At 41.1% G+C, this 21,054-nt stretch overlaps 1 protein-coding gene across 5 annotated transcripts in view; it reads left to right on the plus strand.

Moving 5' to 3' along the window:
* Positions 1-1,056: 1,056 nt before the first annotated feature.
* Positions 1,057-21,054, plus strand: part of DIAPH3 (diaphanous related formin 3) — a 203,065-nt gene continuing 183,067 nt past the window's right edge. For 3 of the 5 annotated variants that reach the window (XM_088051853.1, XM_014255268.2, XM_088051852.1), the window contains exons 1-2: positions 1,057-1,451; positions 13,067-13,099. In XM_088051853.1, coding sequence (XP_087907979.1) covers positions 1,302-1,451; positions 13,067-13,099 — 183 coding nt within the window. In that variant the 5' untranslated portion in view covers positions 1,057-1,301. The remainder of the gene's footprint in view (positions 1,452-13,066; positions 13,100-21,054) is intronic. The other 2 variants (XM_088051854.1, XM_005516408.3) reach the window with 1 other exon arrangement.

Genomic DNA, 21,054 nt, shown 5'->3' on the forward strand with positions numbered 1-21,054 from the left:
TTTTATTTTGGCCTTGGCAGCACAGCTAAGAGCTCCTCCACACAGACCGTGTCCGTCACAAAACAGAACGCAGGACGATGGAAACACTGCCACTGTTTTGGATAGGGATTATTTCTCTTCTGTGTCATTCTGCCTTCTTGACCCAATACTGCCAAGTTGGTATAAAAGTAATATGAGAAGTATTAATTATATACGACATGTATATTTATATGTACGTATGTATGTATGTATATCTGTGTATATATTGCTCTCTACAACTACCAAAAAAGAGCTTCTACTGGAGGTGGAGGCCAGTCTCTACTGTTACTGCAGTGACAGGACCAGAGGAAATGACCTTAAACTGAGACAGGGGAGATTAAGATTAAATATTAGAAATTTTTCTCACTGTTCAGATGATCAAGCATTGGAATAGGTTGCTTGGGGAAGTGATGGAGTCACCATCCCTGGAGGTGTTTAAGAGGTGTCTGGATCTGCTGCTGGGTGATTTGGATTTTTGCACTGGATGACTGTAAAGGTCTTTTCCAATCCCAATAATTCTACGATTCCATATAATAATGCATATTTACATATAAAAGTCAGTGCTCTAATTATATATAAAAAAAGCTCATATAGAAATAGATGAAGAACTTTTCACCTGTCAAGCAGTGGCTTGAGATATGGAGTCGGAATTTTTAACAAGGCCACTTGTTGGAAATCCTAGGCCAAACAGGTGAGCACCTGCCTCGTGTTTAGATCCTGAACAGACAGGACGCTCAGAAGACAGGATCCGCACGACAAGGTGACGAGCTCTCCCTTCCTCCGTGTGTGTGTGTCCGTACCTCGGCCTCGCAGCCCTGTCCCGTTCCCCGCGGCCGCCGCCCCGGGCAGTCCGGCGGGGCGGGGCCCGGCGCGAGCCGCTGACTCACCGGAGACGGGCACGGGTCCCGCCAACCGGGAGGCGCCGCTGCGGCCGCGCCGGCGCGGATTGGCTGCGGCGGCGGGCGGGGGCGGGGCCGGCAGTGGCGGGACGGTTCGGACGGCGGGACGCTGCCCGCTCCGCCAGCCGCGGCCGTTGGGAGCGCGCGGCCCCGCGCGGCTCGGGCGTGGCGGGATTAGGCGCTTCTCCTCGCTAAATCCTGCGCCGCGGTGAGGCCGCGGCTTTAGCGCTGCTCCCCCTGCCTCCCCCCGCGGCGCCCTGCCTGGCCGAGCCCAGCTAAGCCGCGCTAATCGCAGGCGTCCAGCTCGGCTGGGGCCGCCGGGCCTGGGCCCGACCGCGGGCAGCGCTCCCCCCTGCCCGTATCCCTTCTCGCCCGTGCGTGGCCATGGAGCCGCCGCGGCCGCGTCGCTACGCCCCGTCCTCGCCGCCGGGTCGCGGCGGGCGGGAGAACAAGGAGCTCCGTCGGAAGGCCCCGCCGGGGACCGGGAGCGCCGATGGCCCCGAGGAGGCGGCGGATAGCAGGAAGCCCAAATTCGTAAGTATGAGCCGGTCCCGCGGCGGGGGTGTTCGAGAAGCGGGGCCTGCCGCGCCTCTGCCGAGGGGGCCCGGCCGTGCGGTGATACCCACGTCTCCCCCCCGCCATCCCTTCCGGGGCCAGTCGCTGCCTGGGTCAGAGTAGTCGCTGGCCGAGTGGGAATACGTGGCACCGTCAGGTCCAGATGGGCTTCGAAGGCTGATCCCGCCTGGTCCAGCTCGCCTCTTGCTTGCCCGTGTGAAAGGACGCAGCAAATTTTCAGGTGTCTCCCGAACGCTTCATCACAAGGCTTCATTGCCTTTACTAGCTGCGTAACAGCTATGGGTGCAAGGGAAGCAGAATAGACTTCCAATTCTTAAACATTGTTACTTCTAATAGGACTTCGGTGTGTTGTTGTGTTTTTTTGTTGTTGGTTTTTTGTTTTGTTTTTGTTTGGTGTGGTTTTTTTTAACTTTAGTGGTATAAACTCTACAGTGAAAAAGCCGTCCTTGAGTTTAAGTCCCATAGTAAAGTTCTCCGTAGGCCGGCTTTTACAAAGCTTTTGGCTAGCACAGCAAGAAATTGGGAAACTCAAGATGGCTTATAATTGTTCATGATATAATGTATCTGCAAGATGTGCTCTAACCAAAAATTATCCAGAAATAACCGGTTTTTGTTTGGACATCATGAAAATTCCAAGCATTAGAGCTGGGACCAACATATATTCTACAGACCTTGTATCCACAGAATCAGCTGGGTTGGGAAAGACCTCTGGAATCATCGAGTCTAACCTACAACAGAACACCATCGTGTCAACTAGACCATGGTACCAAGCACCATGTTCAGTCTTTCCTTAAGCACTTCTAGGAATGGTGACTCCACCAGCTCCCTGGGCAGCCCATTCCAATGTCTAATCACCCTTTCTGTGAAGAAATTTCTCATAATGTCCAACCTAAACATCCCCTGGTGCAGTTTAAGACTGTGTCCTCTTATGCTGTCTGTGGTTTCCTGGGAGAAGGGGCTGACCCCCATCTGGATACAGCCTCTTTTCACGGAGTATCTGCTACATGCGGAAGAGATGCATCCCGTGCTTATATTTAGGCAACGCATGTTGATCTTTGTTCAGCTGCCCCTGAGCCCACCTGCTCTAAAATGTATTTATTATGCAACACAAAAGAAATACCATAGCACTTATATTAGACTCTTAATTCTTAGGTGTATTTGTGTAATTTCAGTACATGAGTGTCTGGCACTTGTGCACAGGTTCAAAAAAGTTAGCCAATAAGTGGTATCAAACGTGGCCAGACCTTTTCTGAAAGGTCAGAAATGGCTCCTGGAATATTCCTGTTTGCTACAGTCTTTTTGTTCTGTGGCTGCAGAGGCTGCTGTTTGAAACATGTTCCTGTGCCTTTTTCTATGTTAGAATAGGCATATATGAAACTGACCAAGAGCTATTTGCTTGGCTTTGAAAGTGGCTGTGTATCCACTGGGGACCTGTGTTTAGTCATGGAGGTGACATGGCTGGACATGTGTAAGGCCCCTCACTTGATGAGGCTTTTAAAAGGATTTGTGGTTGTTCCTGTACTGTGGTTAGAGACACAGGAGAAAGAGCAACAAGATACTCTCAAGAGGTCAGAACAACAAAAAAGACATTACTGGCAACCTCAGAAAATCAAGGAACTTTGGCAAAAGGTTTAGTGCAACATTCAATCAACATAAAAATACATGTCAAAGCATTAACTTAGCCCATTTGACTTTAAGTTACTGAAAAATTCCAAGAAGAAGGAATTAGAAGAAAGAGAAGAAGACAAAAAAAGATCTCGAAAAGGACACAGAAAGCTATCAGCTGCTGGGTTCCAGCAGTACTTAGCTCATAGAAATTCCAAGAGGAGGTAGGGTCAAGACATGCTTGCCTTCTGTTCGGCTTTAAATATCCCTTGGCCTTCTGGGGCTCTTCCCCCAGGTGGGACTTCTGTTTGAAGTTGGATTAGATGCTCCAGAGACCAGGTGTGGTGTATTGCCTCCTTTGTGCCAAGGATTGGCAGCCTGTGTGGGGCTGGGATACAGGTCCCAGGAGTGTATGTGCAGAGCAGGGCATCACCTCACCTGCCCCTTCCCCCACACACATGCATCCCAAAATGCCTCATGACACCAGATCTTCCCAGTCTCTCACAACATGCTTTAGTATATGATCTGTGAGGAGAAACCTGTGTGGTGTGGCCACTGTAAAAGATTGGGTGGTGTTGTTGCTGTATGACTTGAGGGTTGGAATATTCCTTTTGTGAATAGAGATGGATTTTTGTGTGTTTGCAACTAACAAGAGCTCTGGGTCAAGAGGTTTTACTTATTACCAATACTTTAACTTCCAAGTTCATATGCAGATATCACAATGGTTTTCATTTTTTCCTCAAATTATGTGCTGAAACAGAAGTATGTTGCCATCATGTTCAGTTTTGCTAACCGTGTTAAAATGGCAGTACAATAGTTTATAGGGAGAAGAACATGGATATGTGATAAAAGCCATTGAGCCTTTTTTTCTTAGATGAAATCTCATCTTTTCAGTGAAAGAAGGTCTTTTCAACAAGCAGGTGAGCTTGTTGGGCATATGTCTAAGCTTCCTAGGCTGTCCAAGGGTGATTTTGATAATGTTTCAATATAGGCATCAGCTGTTTTGTTGAGGTCACAGTGTTGAGGTCACATCTACAGAAAATAAAGAGGGTCAAGTTTGGGATTCTGACTCAGTTGTAGAGGGTATATAATCATCTTGTTGGTAGGTGTGGGTTTTGATAATTTTTATATTTTCACCTCTTCCTGTTCCCCTGCCTAGTTTCTCTTTAAGTGGGGATAGATGGGAATGTCCTTAATTCATGAGAATGCTTTGTCAAACTGCAATTTTCAAAAGCATTTCACCCTAACGATAGTCCTATTTTTCATCTTTAAATAATGTCTTAAAGTAAAGATTTTATCCTTGGATGTTGATAGGGACTGAAGAATTATGGACTGAACATGGATTATATTCTAGGTGTGCCATTAACTTGCTGGCTGACCTTATTGCTCTTTACAGCTGCTTGGAAGGAGGCTGTAGTGAGGTGGGGGTCAGTGTCCTCTCCCTGGGAACAAGTGACAGAACAAGATGAAAGGGCCTCAAGTAGCATCAGGGGAGGTTTAGATTATGTATTAAGTAAACTTTCTTCACTGAAAGGGTGGTCAGGCACTGGAAGTAGCTGCCCAGAGAAGTAGTTGAGTCACCATCTCTTAACGTGTTTAAAAGATGTGTAGATGTGGTACTTAAGGACATGGTTTAGTGATGGACTTGGCAGTGTTTGGTTTATGGTTGGGACTTGATGATCTTACAGGTATTTTCCAACTTGACTTCTTTGCATTTAACTCTTTCCGTAATACTTCTTCAATGTAATTTTATTAGTTAAACCACTTTTGTGCCAGAATGTGTAAAGCCTGGCTCTCACCCCTTTGGGCTCTCTGTAATCCAGTCTTAGATTTAGCCTGTGCCCTCTTCTCTGTTGGGGTACTTAAGAGTGCAATACCTCATGTTACCTCAGTTGTATTTCTATCTTGTGTATGCTTGTCAAATTAAATTAGCTATTAGATTTATTGACCTCAAGTATTAGAGATTATGTGAGTGTAATATTTCTTAGTGTTCAAGGCTTGGAAATAAGTTCCAGGTTGGACCCTTCCAGTCAATGCAATATATTGATCTGTTATAGCAGATATGCTAATCTGAAAAGTAATTTGATTCACTGACAAACCTTGAGGTGAAATTGGATTGCTGGTTGACAAAGGTGACATCATTAACGTGCACCTCCTTTTTTTTTTTTCCCTTCTGAAGAAAATTCTTTTCTAATTGAGGAAAATACTCTTTTTTTAAAACCCACTGCATGCGAGGGGTGGCGAGGGGAGAAAGAGGCATTGGAATCAGCTGCTGTAACTGTTTATCCCTGTCAAATGAGGCCTTGAAGAACTCTTCCTGAATAAACTAGCTTCTCAGAAGAAGTGAATTAGTTTTAACCCTCAGTTGTCTCGATTCTTTTGAAGAATCATTTCAAATTTTTTTTTAAGGAGTGATGGTTCATTTTAAAGCTCATGTCAGCATTACTTTCTTCAGCAAGGTCTAGGTTTTTAGAAGAGTGGGACTTTTAAAATGGTAAAAGAATTTCTGTGGTACTTCAAACCACAGCTGTGGTACTTCAGCTAATTGAAAGTTCATGCATCCACCCTTGTGGTTTAGGACCTTGTAAAAAGAGGAAATATACTGAAGGATGGCAGATACTAGAGAACTACCTGTTCTCTATGTATACGTTGACTGAGTAAGAAAATGCTGAAATCTGCTGGGGCAGGGTGGGGTAAAAAGCAGTTGTTTGCCTCTTCCTCTTCTTGATTCACCCCCCCTTGCATTAGAAATGTTTGGAAATCGTTATAGTGAGTGCTACATTATGTGGCTTCTAACTGCGCTTTACTGATACTACATCTTGTAGATACTAGTCCTCAAAAGATCAGCTTCAATTTCTAGCTCAAATTAGAGGTGTTTCTATTAGTTTCAGAATACCATTGACTTGACTTCAGTGACTTTCAGGTTACATTTTTGATTAAGTTCTTTATGAAATTTATGAGTCAAGAAGGGTTTCTTGTTTACACCAATCTGTTAAAAATAGACAAATTAACAGTTGCATTTAACAGTGTCTATAAATCAAAGAAAGATGTAGTTAAGGGGAAAAGCACTTCCATTTCTCTGGCACAGAGTAGAAAGGTAAGACCAATCTGTGTCAATATCTTTAATTACAAAGTGACTGAATTATTGCTGCAGTTATGCTGCAGTGTAAGACCTTGAATCTAAATTAGTCTTTTAAAGAAATGATTGCTGAACAGATGTTACCTAAAACACTTCATCGCAGCTTTGTAAAATTGTAAATTCCTCATGCTGTTATTTTTGTTGGCATGAATTAACACTGTGGGTTATGATATTAAATTTTAGTGCTGTGTTCTAGCACTTTGTTATATGATCTTACCTGTAAGCACCAATTTTGAGTTTAACTCATCAATGCCTAAAGAATATCACTCTATAGAACCTGTTGTGTTAAGGTAGTTTTGCTCCTGATTGCTTTCCAGACTGCTTTCCAAGCAGCAGAGACAGAGTGTGTGATAAAGCCATTATCTAAATGCTGAAGTAGTACATTGGAAATTAAAAGCAAGAAATGCTATGCAGTTTGTAAATTGTGTTTTCAGACAGAGGTAGCAAAATTACTGAGGGAATATTGTTACAAAGGAGATCCTAAAGTGATAGTATTCACTGTAATCATCCAATTAACTTTTCTCTGAGTCTACAGGTTTCTTTCAGTCCTTGATTCAGTATTCTACTTGTGTTTCTGCTGGAGAATATCCTTTGGGGGAAAAACAGCTAGTGTTGAATCTTTTTTTGGTGGTAGTATTAATGGCAATGTGTTCTTGCTCACTTTCAAGTTTACAAATGTGCAGAGGGGATTATGTGGTTATATGAACATGCCTAGTTTTTGTTTGTATTGTTTCAGTGTTCAGGCATAAGCTAGCTGGTTTTTCTGAAACTCACCTTGCTTAAGCCCTCCTTTTTTCATTTTTTTTTTTATTTTTTTTTTTTTATTTTCTCATAGGCACATGCAGGCTGGAAGCTCTTTGTAATTTATCAAAGAACCTATACATGTGCGTATGATTTGGAGGGGGTGTTATAAGTGGGTTTGTTTCTTTTTCATATGTAAAAAAGGCAAAAATTAATATCCCAAAAGATCTGGATTGTGTGTGGGGTTTTAATTTTTTTTGTAAATTGAAGTACTTCAAGGAGGTGGAGGACATGCATGTTGAAGTTGTTAGTTGTCTGACATCCTGTTATGTTGCATGCCTAAAACCCCGCTCATATTGACAGGGGTGTATGGCACTATGCTTGTCTGTCTTCTACTTCCATTTATGATCAAAAAAAATAATATTTTACTGGTCTTTCTGTCATGCTAACTGTGCCCATCCCTGCCAGCCATGGTCTGAGTTCAATATGTGTTTAAACAATCTGCTTTCATTCAGAAAATCAGATGAGCAACATCACTTTGTGCTTATGCCATGGTGAAAAGACCACTTGTGGAGAATGTAGATGCTGATCCCTTTGGTAAAGTGCCAAAACTCTTAGATGATACAGACTATACTCAATATTGTACTAGGCTAGTCTTCATTGGTTCCAGGCCACGCTGACCTGTAGTGCTGGTGGAAAAAATGCTGAAGACTCTCCCATGTGAGATGTCATTCTCCTGAGTTCTGATCCTGTTTTCCTGAACTGCTTGTACCACTCCTAGAGAGAATTTTGTACATAAACATGCATATGTAAAGACAGCGAAATAGATGTAATGACACAAAAGATCAGACTAGTACTGTTGATCCAATTAAGTGGGATTTGTCATTGCTTTGCTTTGCTTCAGTGTCTCTACCTGGACTTGACTGGGGTAATTATATAGGCAATCCCACAAGTTAGTAAATTCTATCTAGCAGATGAACTTCAAGTATATACTGCTCTTTGGATCTGCAATACAAAATCATCATCTTGTGTACTGATAACTGGGCAGCAAGATAATGTTGCCCCATCACCCTCCCTGTTTCGCCCCCTCCTCCCTGCCATCCTTTTGATGCTGAGGCAATGAGATAATGCTTGAACTATGCAAAAGCTGTAGCTATGCAGAAAGAAGTAGCTACTTTGTAACAGGTTTTCCTGAATGAAGCACTTTTTGAGAAATCAGCAAATTTAACAGCACAAGTTAACTGCAAAAAGCTAACTGCTGGTTGAGCAGACAAGCTTATAGAGCATGTGCAGAAATAGAGGTGAAAAGTTCAAGCCCGCAGAAGACTTCTGAGCCTTCATCCAAAACAACTGCCAGGAGGCTAATGGCCACCTCATGCTACAAGGGCTTATGTAATCATGTAATTAGAAATTACATTACAATATGAAGCTTAGGAAAGTACAATGTGCGCTTTAAGTAAAAAAAGTGTAAAAGTTTGTACGACGCAAAGAATGGACGAGTGAGTGTCGTTCTAATTGGGAACGGCGGGAAAGAACGACACAGACTCTCAAGGGAGTCAGAACAGGAGAAATCTACTAGTTTATTGCTCTAGGCTTGTTATATAGATTAGTTCGTGGAAAGTACAGAAAGGAAACTCTTATTGGTCAGTAAATCACCACATCGCCATCATTGGTCAGCGGGGTTCACCACCCCCTGACTTTCTCCTGCAAGGAAAACAAGAGGACAGACAAACAGCACCTGGCAGTTGTTTTCTGTTTCTGAGCATTGTTTTGAAATCCTCCTGTGAATTTCCCAGGCCAGCTTCTCAGGCAGGACTGAGAGGCCATGGGGCCTGCAGCCTGCTCCAAAGCTAGCATCCATAACGTGAGTTTGTGGTGGAGCTATCCCTCTCACTCCTGCCATCGAAAAAACAAATACCTGCTCTATAGGCCTTATACTGTGGAGTACTGGTTTCCTGCCTAGTTTTCAGGCATCAGTATGACAGTAAGATTCTTCACTGTGAATATATATGAAGTCAAATAGTATCCTTTAGCCGGGGGGTATGAAGATTGCATCACACATGTCTTCATGACTCTTTTCTGTCTCGGGAACAGTCACCTTGTTGCTGTGCTTGTGTTATGAGACTCAGCCCTTGTATCCTGTTGTACCTTTCAGCTTCTGCTTAAGACTCTCACTCTCCTTGGAGTTTTGCCAGCTCATCAAGAACACTGTACCACATGCTGCATGTGTGTGCATATCCTCTGTCTTATGACATTGGTTATTTAACAGTATGCCTGAGGGATATCATCTCCCATAAAGGGTAATTCTGTCAGATTGCTTGCTTTCTTCAAAAATTATACACCTGTGCATTTCTTTTTCATTTGACTTAGCTTTAAGTGAACTGCTTCTACTCAATTGCAAAACAATATGACCTCTCTTCCTCCATGTCTTAGACTAAAAACTAAGTTACGTTGAAAAGTGTAATTTTAAAATTTAGTTGATAGAAGTGTTTGTATAGCTGAAGACTAAGCAATGGTGTTATTTCTGTTCTTCTAACTGTAGGTGCTACTGATAAATCTCTCTTTCTGAACTGTCCTAATTAATTCTTTAATCTCCTCATGCTTTTATATATTTCTGACTAGAAAACAGAATGTCAGCATACTTAAAATATTGATAATTTGTTTTTCAGTTTTGCCTATCTGTTTTCTACATGATAAACAGACTAGAGGAATACTTGTGCATAGCTCCTATGCTTTCAAATCAATAATTTTGTTATTGTGGAGTAGTTCATGGAAGGCTCAGAATCGCATATAAATATTTTCATCCATTGCAAAGCAGTATTCTGTAAAATGACTTAATATTTTTAGCAGTGACTGAATATTATAGGAATATTACTTAAGTCATATTTATGTACTTGTGGGCCTGCATTTAAGGAAACCTGTTCACTTGAGCAGAATGTGTCTTGTGTGAACTGATATATCTGAGCCTGAAAATAGAAACATGTCCCCATGGTAGTAAAGCACTCTAGCCTCTACCTGGTCTTTATCTGACTCCTGGTCTAGTTATTTTTCCCCTTACTGGGAATGTGTTTGTTTTGTTTGGCCTGTCAAGAATAAAAATATGCTCTTGTTCTTGAGTCACAGCACTCCTCTAAATGCAATGCCATTAAAAGATACAGTGTGCTAAGTTTCTTTGTTGTGATTGTTGTTGTTAAGACCATGTGTGATGTTCCACATCTCTGTATCCTTGAATGCTATAGAAGATGAGTAATGCCGTCAACTGATTTTACTTTGTACATCCTTGTCAGAAGAGAAGGATTTGGTGAGGAAGGAAAAAGAGAAACCCAGTTCTGTTTTAACCAACTCCTTTGATGAGAAGCATTGCAACATAAAGTTCTCTAAATAAGTATTTAGAGATGCGTTACAGCAAGTCATTCACCCTTTTAATATTGGAGTGCTAAAAGAGCTGAACATTAGATTGTTGTTGGCATGGAATTTCTTCTCCTTTATAAAGAAAATCTCTACATGCATCACCAGTGTTGATATTTAGATCTGGTTGAGTACATTCTTACTTAAGAACCTGCTTTTAGCACTTGCTTTCAAACTAGACTCCACAACTTTTTATGAAAGAAATGCTGACATTTTCAGACTTCTGTACTCTAGGTATCCAGTAAGACGAAGACTTTGAGACAAGACTTGTATCTGTATATCGAGTTTGTTATACCATCATGGTGTCCTTAATTGGTTGTGTCGTAGTCTTTTTTCACTAATTAGTCAGATGACTTGGGTCAGTGGGGTGTTCTGATATACAAAATGGGAAACTTTTCACTTTTTATCATAGTATATTGCGCTGCTGAATTTCACAACTTAAATGAAAAGTAAAGTACTGGCTTGAACTATCCCACTAACTTCTGTCTTTTTCAAAGAATAAAACCTGACTCTGAAATTGCCTGGTTACCTGAATGATGATGGTGTCTTGTATGGAGCAATTGCAAAACATCCAGCATCTGTTCTTAAGTGGAAATGAACCTGATGTTGTTGCTTTCCTGTATTTTTTTAGTGGAGTGTACATGAGTTTGACATGAATCTTGACTTTCTGCTCAAAGCATAGAATGCAGATGGTTTTCATTCTAAGCAGATTATATAATCTCCTGCCATGTTAGAGGAGCTCCATGATGGTATTTGTGCATTGGTTAAGGGTTAGTGATTTAAGTAATCTGTATGAAAAAGGAATACATTTTTGTGTTTTCTCTACATAGTTACAGTGTCAGACCATATGTGTGGTTTCTCTTGCAGTTTGGCTCATGTAAGGATAGAAGTATTATACCAAACCTTGCTAAATGCAAAGTTATGAGATTTTGCAAATGACACCAGTTAACTCTGTCTATGTAGATATTTACCAGAATGGGAAAAATAAGTAATAAACTCCAGTTCTATATAGCAGCGTGTGGACAAGAATCTGATCTACCCCTGTGGTAGAACACCTCAGGAGAACACCAGTGAGAAGACTGGGATACAGGGTTGGAATATTTTCACTTAGTTGTTGTTTTCATTTATTACAAATCCTCACATATTAGGACATGGAATGGAATTACGACAAAGGTTCAGTAGTGACCTAGCACCTCTCTTAGCAATTTTTTTTTTATAGTAGGACTTAGTTTGTCACTGAATACTGTGTTTCCTTGCACCTCATTTGTCTTTTATTTTTAACTTCATAACCATTCATCAGACACTTCTTAGTTTCTTGACACTATTCAGACTAGAGCTATTGTGCAATAATATTTGACTTAACACAAATTGTTCTTTAATTCTGAGGGATGAGCCTGAGGAGATGTCAGAAGTAATGATCACAATCGCAGAACCATTAAAGTTGGAAGCCTCTGAGATCATCATCATTAACTTAGCACCACCACTTTCACTGCCAAACCCAAGTGTTATGTCTCTGCATGCCTTTTGAACACTTCCAGGGATGTTGATTCTACCACTTCCCTGGGCAGCCTGTTCCAGTGCCTGGCTACCCTTTCAGTGAATAATTTTTCCTAATATCCAAGCTAACCTCCACTGGTGCAACGTGAGGCCATTTCCTCTTGTCCTATTGCTTGTTAACTGGGAGAAGAGACTGACCCTCACCTTGCTATAACCTCCTTTCAGGTTGTTGTAGAGAGTGATATGCAATTATTGTTGACTTGGTGAAGAGTTTCCAAATCTGCTTAATTAGGATATAGTCATTGACAGTTGCTGTGGCTGTTGCCAAGCTGTGCACACTAGGCAGAGAGCAGAGTCTAAGACAAGGGTAAGAGTCTATCTCACTAAGTATGTGACTTCACATTCTTGATATTTTCCTGCCAAGTCTGTTCCAACATCCACCTCTTCATAAAAATGATACATGGGATCCCTGCAACACTGACTCACCAGTCACCGATGTTCTGTGCTGCTCTTTGGTTTTGTGCAAGAGCTGTATATCCTAGCACTTGCTGTGTTTGTAAATGTGCAGTGGAGAGCAAATGTTGATTCAGAAACTGCTGTTTTGAGTGATCTATAGAGTTTTTGGACGCTACTATTATTTCATGCTTAGTTCAGTTTCTGCTCACAAGTTCATGTTCTTTGCCACACAGAGGCATTACTTGAGACTGTTGAACAATGTGAGTAGTTTGAGTGTGCAGCTTGATGGCTGGTTTTGAACTTTTGAGGAGCTCTGTGTTCTTCTATTGAGTTTGAAATCCCTGGATGATTTGCTGTTTGTGTCCTCACAGACATCTTGAGAAGACACCTCTCTAGTAGCTGAATTTTGAGCTGGTCATCTGTATATTTAGCTATAAAATCTAATTTCGTTATTAAATATAATAAAATACAACTTATTTCAAGCTCTGCTTGGTTCACATTCTTCTGATATTCTGTTGGAGGATCAAATGGAAGTTTTTTAAAATCTGTGTACCTTGCTGTGCATTGTAAACCAGCAAGGTACAACTTGCCAATTCAACTTGATTCAAGTGTCAGGATTGAACATTGTTCAACTTGCATGTGATTTTAAATAAAAGTAACTATAACTGAGTTTTTTTTTTTTTTTACTGAAAATTTTGACATGACTGCTTTCCTGTTTGATTTACAGCACTTAAATATCAAGACACTGACAGATGATGTGGTAAGCCAACTTAAATTTTGCTTTGGCTGTGCTAAACAAATAACCTTACTGCTAATGTAATAGAAATAACCTTACTAATACAAGAAACTATCTTAACTTGGAGGATAATTTAGTTAATTGGCAAAGTCTCGCTGAACTGGTAATTATCTGTAACATAATCAGTATGAGTAGCAAAAATGTATGGACGGCTTTGAAGTATGCTCTAATCACAGCTAAATGAGCCTGACACAGGTAATTGTGCCAATCTACATGCAGTATAGTTATCTGTGATTGCATGTTTAATATTAAAGTTACTTAAGCTGCATGGCTAGCTTAAAATAACACGTTTAACAAAGTAACATTTACTTGTGAAACTCATTATTGCTTGTTCAAACCACTTTAAGTATATTCAATGTCATGTTTTAACAGTGTTTCTCAAATTTGCTCAGAGATGAGGTTCTGTATCTAACTACAAATCAGATTTTTTTTCTTGCCCTTGAAGTTACCTTTTCCACTTCTTGCACTAATCTTATGTGGGTAATACTATTTTTTCTTAAAAGACATAATTTTACAAAGTATTTGAATTTGCTTAGGAAGTAATGTTTTGCCATCACCTAAAGGTCAGCTGTTATGACTAGTGCTATATAGAGTTCTTGCTGAAGTACTTGTGTGTAGCTAGGAGCTGAAGTGCAGAGAGATTTATGCCTCTCAGTCCTAGTTTGACTTAAATAATCTGTTTCTATCATTGGATGGAAATTGTTATTAAGAAATTTGGGTCTGACTGGCTGATAATACAAGTTTGATTGTATAAACTTGTGTTTTATCTCGGAGAGCTAAGGAAATGTTATCAGGTCTCTGAAAGCAAAAGTATTTTTTGGTAACTAGAGAACAAGTTTTGATAGTGTCATGTAAGGGTTATGGTTGGGATGCACAAGATCTTGCTGTTTGTTCTTGTGATGTGCTTCTTATTCCTCTTAAAGAGGCTAGACTGCTGCCTTATTGTACTTCTTCTTTACAAAGCTTATTGGATTTGTCCAGCTTGTAATTGTAGCCCCAAAAAGTCAGCAGGTTTATTGTGGATTTTTGGCATAAGGACAAAAAAACCTGTCAGCTTTTTGTAGTAAACTTTTCCCCAACTCCTTAAATTTCTCAGAGCATACCAAAAGCGTCTTTACAGAGTAATGAAAACCTCATTTGCAGAGTAGTACCAAATTGTTCTTATGAATATATATATTTAAAAAGAGAATTTACAGCTACTTAGTGAAAGGTTAACAAAAATAGTAAAAAAAATTGTAAAGAAAACAACACCACAACATTTGAGGTCTTTTAAATACGTGTGAAGAGGGATATTCTGTTAACTTGCAGCATCATCTTGGAATGAGGATATGGTTTCAGATGGACACTTTATCTCTCTATTTCAGTTTTCTGTTGGTTTACCCTTTTCTGTGTGTGATTCTGGGACAAGGGCAAAATTTGTAGAAAGAAAAGGAAAATAAATTGAAGGTTTAAAATTACTTGATATTGTAGTTTCCAGTGAAATAATGTATTTCCTTCTTATGGGCAATCACTTGCATGTTAACTTACTGCTGCATTATGCTTTATGATATATTTCCCAACCCATTTTTTACAAATACAATTATATGTTGGTGACCAGGAGCTTTTTTGTTTTAAAATTCAGGTATGTTAGCAGCATGTTGAGAATCTAAAATGCAGACTGCTTTTCAATATTTAAATTGGATTATTTGTGAGATGCTGCTGAATTGTCTGCTTATAGTGATAAATCCTCATTAAGTTCAGAAATACCTTGCTTTTTACACATGTGCTTCTTTTAGCTTGTTTGTTTACTATCTGCAAAGATGGCAGTTGCATTCTTGCTCCGCAGAGGAATGGAAAGCAGGTAGCTGAGCTATCAAATTATCTTTCTCAAGTGCTCCACATTCCAAGAGTCGCAGAGTCATCAATGTTGGAAGATACCTTCAAGATCATGTAGTTCTACTGTCAACATAGCACCACCATAATCACTTGATCATATCAAGTGCCACATCCAGATGCCTCGTGAACACTTCCAGAGATGGTTACTCCATCATGCACCTGGGCAGCTCATTCCAATGCCTAACCACTCTGCTAGTGATTTTTTATTTTTTTTTCCTAATGTCCAATCTGAACCTCTCTGGGTGCAACTTCAGGCCATTTCCTCTCATCCTTTCACTTGAGATGGCAGAAGAAGCCACCTTGCTAAAACCTTCTTTCTGGTATTTGTAGAGAGCAGTGAGATCCCCCCGTAGCCGCCTCTTCTCCAACATAAACATCCCCAGCTCCCTCAGCTGCTCCTTATAGGACTTGCTTTCTATACCTTGCCTTCACCAGCTGAATTGCCCTTCTCTGGACACACTCCAGCACCTCAATGCCTTTCTTGCAGTGAGGGGCCCAAAACTGAACACAGGATTTGAGGTGAAGCCTCACCACAGCATCACCAAGGGGATGGTCACTGCCCTGGTCCTGCTGGCCACACTATTTCTGATACAGGTCAAGATGCCATTGGCCTTCTTGGCCACCTGGGCACACACTGTTCATGTTCAGCCACTGTCAACCCTCAGGTTCTTTTCTGCTGGTCATGTTACAGCCACTCTGACCCCAGCCTGTAGCTCCGAGAGGGGTTTTGTGACCCAGGTTCAGGATCTGGCACTTGGCCATATTGACCTTCAGGCTGCTATCCTCAGTCCATTGATCCAGCCTGTCCAGATTCCTCTGCAGTGCCTTCCTGGCCTCCAACGGATCAACATCTGTCACTCAGTGTGATGTCATCTGCACACTGACTGAGAGAGCACTTAACCCCTTTGTCCAGATCACTGATGAAGATAATATACAACGTACAACACCAGTACTGAGCCTTGGGGGGCCCCACTTGGTAGATATGTGACTGGCTATCAGCTTAATGTACCTCTCCCTGGATTCAGCCATCCAAGCAGTTTTTCACCCAGCAAAGAATGCACCTGTCCAAGCCATGAGCAGCCAGTTTCTCTGTGGGAATGCTGTGGGAAATGGTGTAAAATACCTTAGTGAATTCTAGGGAGGCACCGCCCACAGCCTTTCCCTTATCCACTGAGTACGTCAAATGGTCATAGAAGGAGATAAGGTTGATCAAACAGGACCTGTCTTTCCCAAACCCGTGTTGGCTGTCTGGTTGTGCTGTACATTCTGTGTGATGACACTCAGGATGATCTGTTCCATGACTTCCCCTGGTAGCTAGTTAGTTTGTCAGACCTGTGGCTCCTTGGATCATCTTTCCAACCCTTCTTTTAGGTAGGCCTCATATTTGCTAATTTCCAGTCAACAACTGGAACTTCTCCAGATAATCACAACTGGTTTGAAAGTGGATTGGTGAGCTCTTTTACCAGCTCCCTCATTATTCTCTGGTACATCCCGTCCAGGCCCACAGACTTGTGGGTGTTTAATTTGCATAGCAGATAACTAGCCATTTCCTTCTGGATTATGGGGGCTTCACTTGGCTTCCCATCCCTAACTTTCATCTTTGGGAGTTGGGTTTCCTGAGCACAACTGATTTTGGTATTAAAGACTGAGGTAAAGAAGGTATTAAATACCTCAGCCTTTTTGTCATCCTTGGACACTACTGTCTGCAAGCAGCAAAGGATGAAGCCTCTCCATAGCCATACTTTGCTGGCAATGTATTAATTGAAAATTTTGTTGTTTTTAACGATAGTGACCAGGTTCCAGTTTGACTCTTCTACTTTTTTTTTCTTGGATAACCTTACAACACCACAACATCCTTTTAGTCTCCCCCCAGTTATCCATGGTATCCTTCCAGATGTGATCCTTTTTTTTTTTTTCTTTTATAGCCAGGCTGCTCTTTTTCTCCACTGGATTTTCTTATGTCATATGGGGACAGCCTGCTTCTGTATCTCTAAAATTTGCCTTCTTAAAGTATGCCCAGCCTTCCTGGACTTGTTTACCCTTCAGAATTGACTCCCAAGGGGCTTTGTCAGTCCATGTCCTAAGAAGGCCAAAGTCTGCCTCCTGGAAGCCCAAAGTGGCAGTTCTGCTGGTGCCCATCCTTTACATTGTTCAGAATTCAGAGCTTTATCAGTTTTGTCCTTGCATCACACACTAGTCCTCTGCTCACAAACAACAGATGTATTGGGACAGTTCCCCTGGTAGGTTGGGAGGGGATTCACCTGGTGCCCCAAGCAGGGACCTACCTCCATTCTCTCTGTCTCTTAGGTCCCCTCCTGCCTGTTGGGGTGAGGATCTTCCTCTTCCTGAGATGCAGTTTGCTGGAATGCCTGCCTGAGAGTTGGCAGAGAGAGTAAGACTCAGAAAAGTTAACTAAACCTGCCTATTAACAGAATTTTATTAAGAGGTGTCTTATGTAGACAAAAAAGAAAAGCATACTAAAATTCCTTAGATTATCAAATTATACTGATTTCATAGCTGTTGGAGTCTGAGACACAGAGTGTGTGCCCTTGTTTCTGATACTTATTTCTGAGATCCAGAAAAACACTGAATTTCATATAACATGAAATTCATGAACATGTTTTCATGGTGATACATGAAAACTGTTAAAGTTAGATAGAAAAGCTAAAAGTGTGAGTGTGTAGATTAGAGAGTTTTCTTAAGTCACTGGGTGAAAAATTTAGAGTTTAAGTTAGTTTAGAAAGCAGAAGACAAGATGGAGGATTTAGAATGTTGCTTCTTTTCCTTCTTTCTTCTTCATGTTCTTCTTCTAGAGGTTTTTGGGTAATAGTAAGTGATTGGTTAGAAAATGCTACAGAGCAGCACACAGGTGATGGGTCATTGGGTCATTAAGAAAAATAATATATGTGTCTATTGTTAATTGGATAAGAATAAGTATACAGATAAAAGAACTGAGTAATTCGGGGCCATTTTGTGCTTTCAAAGCCAAAGTGAGCCACAAGGCCATTCTGTACCATCAGAAGAAAATAAGCCAAATTGCAGTGAATTAACCTTGTGCAGCTACTCTGGAGAGACCTGCCAAGTTTTGTAGTGACCTCCTAATAAACACAAGAAACAAGATTCTAATGAGCTCGGGAGTTTTCTTCAAACCTAGAGAACTGAGATAAGCGGGACTCCCCACGAGGGAAGATCCCAAAGGAGCTCAGCTCAGAGGAGACTGAGAAATCCGTGAGAAGAAAGAAAAATACAGAAGTGCAGCAGAATCAGAGAAAGAGAAAAAAGAAACAAAAAAGAATTTTATAGAGAAAAGTTACAATAGCAACTGCTTTAAAGATTAGAAAGGATCTGTAATTTTCAGTATATAGAGAAATAAGATTCAGAGTGAAACATTGTCTACACATTTAGGATGAGATTGTGCACATGTCTAAATTCTATAAATTTTAGATTGGTAAAATAATCCCTGAGATTTAGGGTATTAGGAATAAGAAGTCATTTTATCAAAGGGATTCTGTATATCTTGGTTTATTCAAGTCTTGCTCTTCCTAAAAGTTGTACTGCTAGCAATGGAATTTCTCATATACTAAGGAGTTAAGCTTGTAGAGCAATTTGACTGTTAAAGAAAGAATATACTTTTTTTTAATCTTCTGGAGCTTTCAAGGAGGAAAAATATGTTAAGAGGTCTTTGACTCAGAGTCATTGGAAGTAGCTTCTTTGATCTTCTGAGAAGGACTTAGGCTTGTAAGTAGGTTACTTTAAGTTCTGAAGATACGGAAATAAATTGTTGCAACCTTGTTCATCGTGTCTGTTCCCTATCCAGTAAGAATAATAATTATTTCAAGTGAAGACATAGGATTTGTTCCACTTAGTATTCTCCTTTTGTTCCTTCCTGTGTTGTTAATGTTACCCTACGTCTATGTCATCTCTCAGCGTCAAGGTTTTACAGCAGACTTTCATGACTGAGCTGTTGGCTTCTGTGACTAAAATGACTGGCAAAATGTCTGGGAGTCTGAGCTGCTCTGTAGCGCTTGAGCAGATTTTTCAGGTGTGAAAATGTGTTTACTGAGTATATAAATAGCAGACAGTCAAAAACGTGAATTTGAAAATAAAGGGTGGCAGTACTTTTTGTCCTACATATCTAAAGGCAGAGTGAGAAGAAAACCCAGGAAAAGAGCAAAAGCTATAAGTAGTACTCTTGGCTTTATGCCTTCATTCAGGAAAGGAATATTTTGTACCTGTATATATTTCGTATGAGAACTCTGGTAAAAGAGTATTTAGTGATTACCATCAGTGTCTTGACAGTCCATATATAGATGTATATATTTATATATATGTGAATGTATGCATCTCTTCATGGGAATGGGAGTGGAAGAAAGAAAGTTCTAGTAGCATGTTTTAGGTGAAACCATAGTAAATCTGTAATGCTCTGTCTTCATAATGAGGTGTCAGAAGTTGTGTCGTCAGAAAGACAACCTATGGGGAAGATATCTGTGTCAGGGACTGAAGATGGGTCTAAGGCCTGACATATTTGGTCTGCGATTGTTCACATCCACAAGATAATGTAGAAGAACTTACTGTTGGTAAGACTAACCTTCAGAAATGAAACTATGTATCAGTGGAATTCATTCGGTGAAAGGGGAACAATAAAGCTGTTGTTGGCCTGGAGGTGTGATCGTGGGCTGTTGTGACCTGGTCTCATATCTTGGCCGCATGAGAGGTGATGTTGAAACTGGCCACTCCTGAGAGGGGGATTTAAGGTGTGCCTCTGGGGTGGAGGAGAGGATGACATGATGTGCACTGTTTTCATCCAGAAGATGCCCTGAAAGTGCACTGCCCTCCTGCCCCTCCCACTCAGGAGCTGTGCTCTATCTCCTTCTACTTGGCAGCTTCTCCAACATCTAGGGGTCGGTATGACATGACTAATAAAATTGACTTGCTTTGCTATTCTGACTGCGTCTGGAGTTTTTTGTGCACAGGCATCCTCCTGAACCTGTAACAATACCTTTCTGCATCTTTCTTCCCCCCCCTTCATTCCTTCTCCTCCATCCAGGCTGATTACAGAAGCCTTGGAGAATGTTAAAGGTTTTTGAATAACCTTTGAATACCCTTGAAACCAATCTGATCCTTTTTCTGGGAGCCAGCATGTTGTTGCATATGGTTCAGGTCTTGTTTAAGGTCAGACTTTTAATTAAGAACATCACAGATATTTGCCCAGAAGCTGGATAGTTTGGGGTGGAGGAGTGTGTGGGATTCTATGGGCTAGCATCTAGGGCAGTGGTTTGTGTTTGCACTTTACCCCTAGCAAGTGTATAATCCAGTAAAACCAGTAAAAGTTTTGGCCTTGGAAAAGATGTGCTGCCACCCTGGCAACCCAGGAGGACCTAAACGACTATAATGTGTCGGGGCCTGGCTCAGGCCTACTGAGCCGTGCCCAGCACTGTCCAATGCCCTCAGGAGGAAAAGAAGGTCTCTGAATCTGACAGTGAGACACCAGGCCCTGCAGCTGCACCAGCCACTGTGACAGACACTGTGGTTAGTTCAACCCTGATGACAAACAGTGCCACTGAAGCAGAGAAACAACAAATGCTGGTGTCACTTGTCCCTGTACACAAGCAGAAGAAATGTATATGAAAATCACCCTTCAAAAAAACTTCAGCAAAAGCAGTCAAGGAGAACAAGGAGGTTGGAGAGGGTGGAGAGGATGAAGAAGTAGGGCCATCACAAGGGCCATTTCAGTGCTGTTACCAAGGCCATCGCTTACAATGATAATGAATGTGTTTTTATACATGCATGTGCTGGATTTCATTTTTGAGGAATTTCTTAATATAGGAATAGGTGATTTGATGTGTTAATTAAGGGGGAGATGAGGGAGGCAGGGTGGCAGTGAAATAACACCTTTCATTCCTGCATGCATAGCAGCTCTGTTAGTAGGTGATGTCTTGACAAGCTGTAGTGCCAACAATTAGTCTAGCGGTAACTAATCTATTGATTCCTGCATTATCAAGTGTGTAAGTTCAATATATGTTATTATCTTACAGAGAATGGTA

The sequence above is a fragment of the Pseudopodoces humilis genome, chromosome 2 (genome assembly GCF_049639895.1).
Source record: "Pseudopodoces humilis isolate 2021_Gansu_Grassland_sample_001 chromosome 2, ASM4963989v1, whole genome shotgun sequence".
NCBI classification, from domain to species: domain Eukaryota; kingdom Metazoa; phylum Chordata; class Aves; order Passeriformes; family Paridae; genus Pseudopodoces; species Pseudopodoces humilis.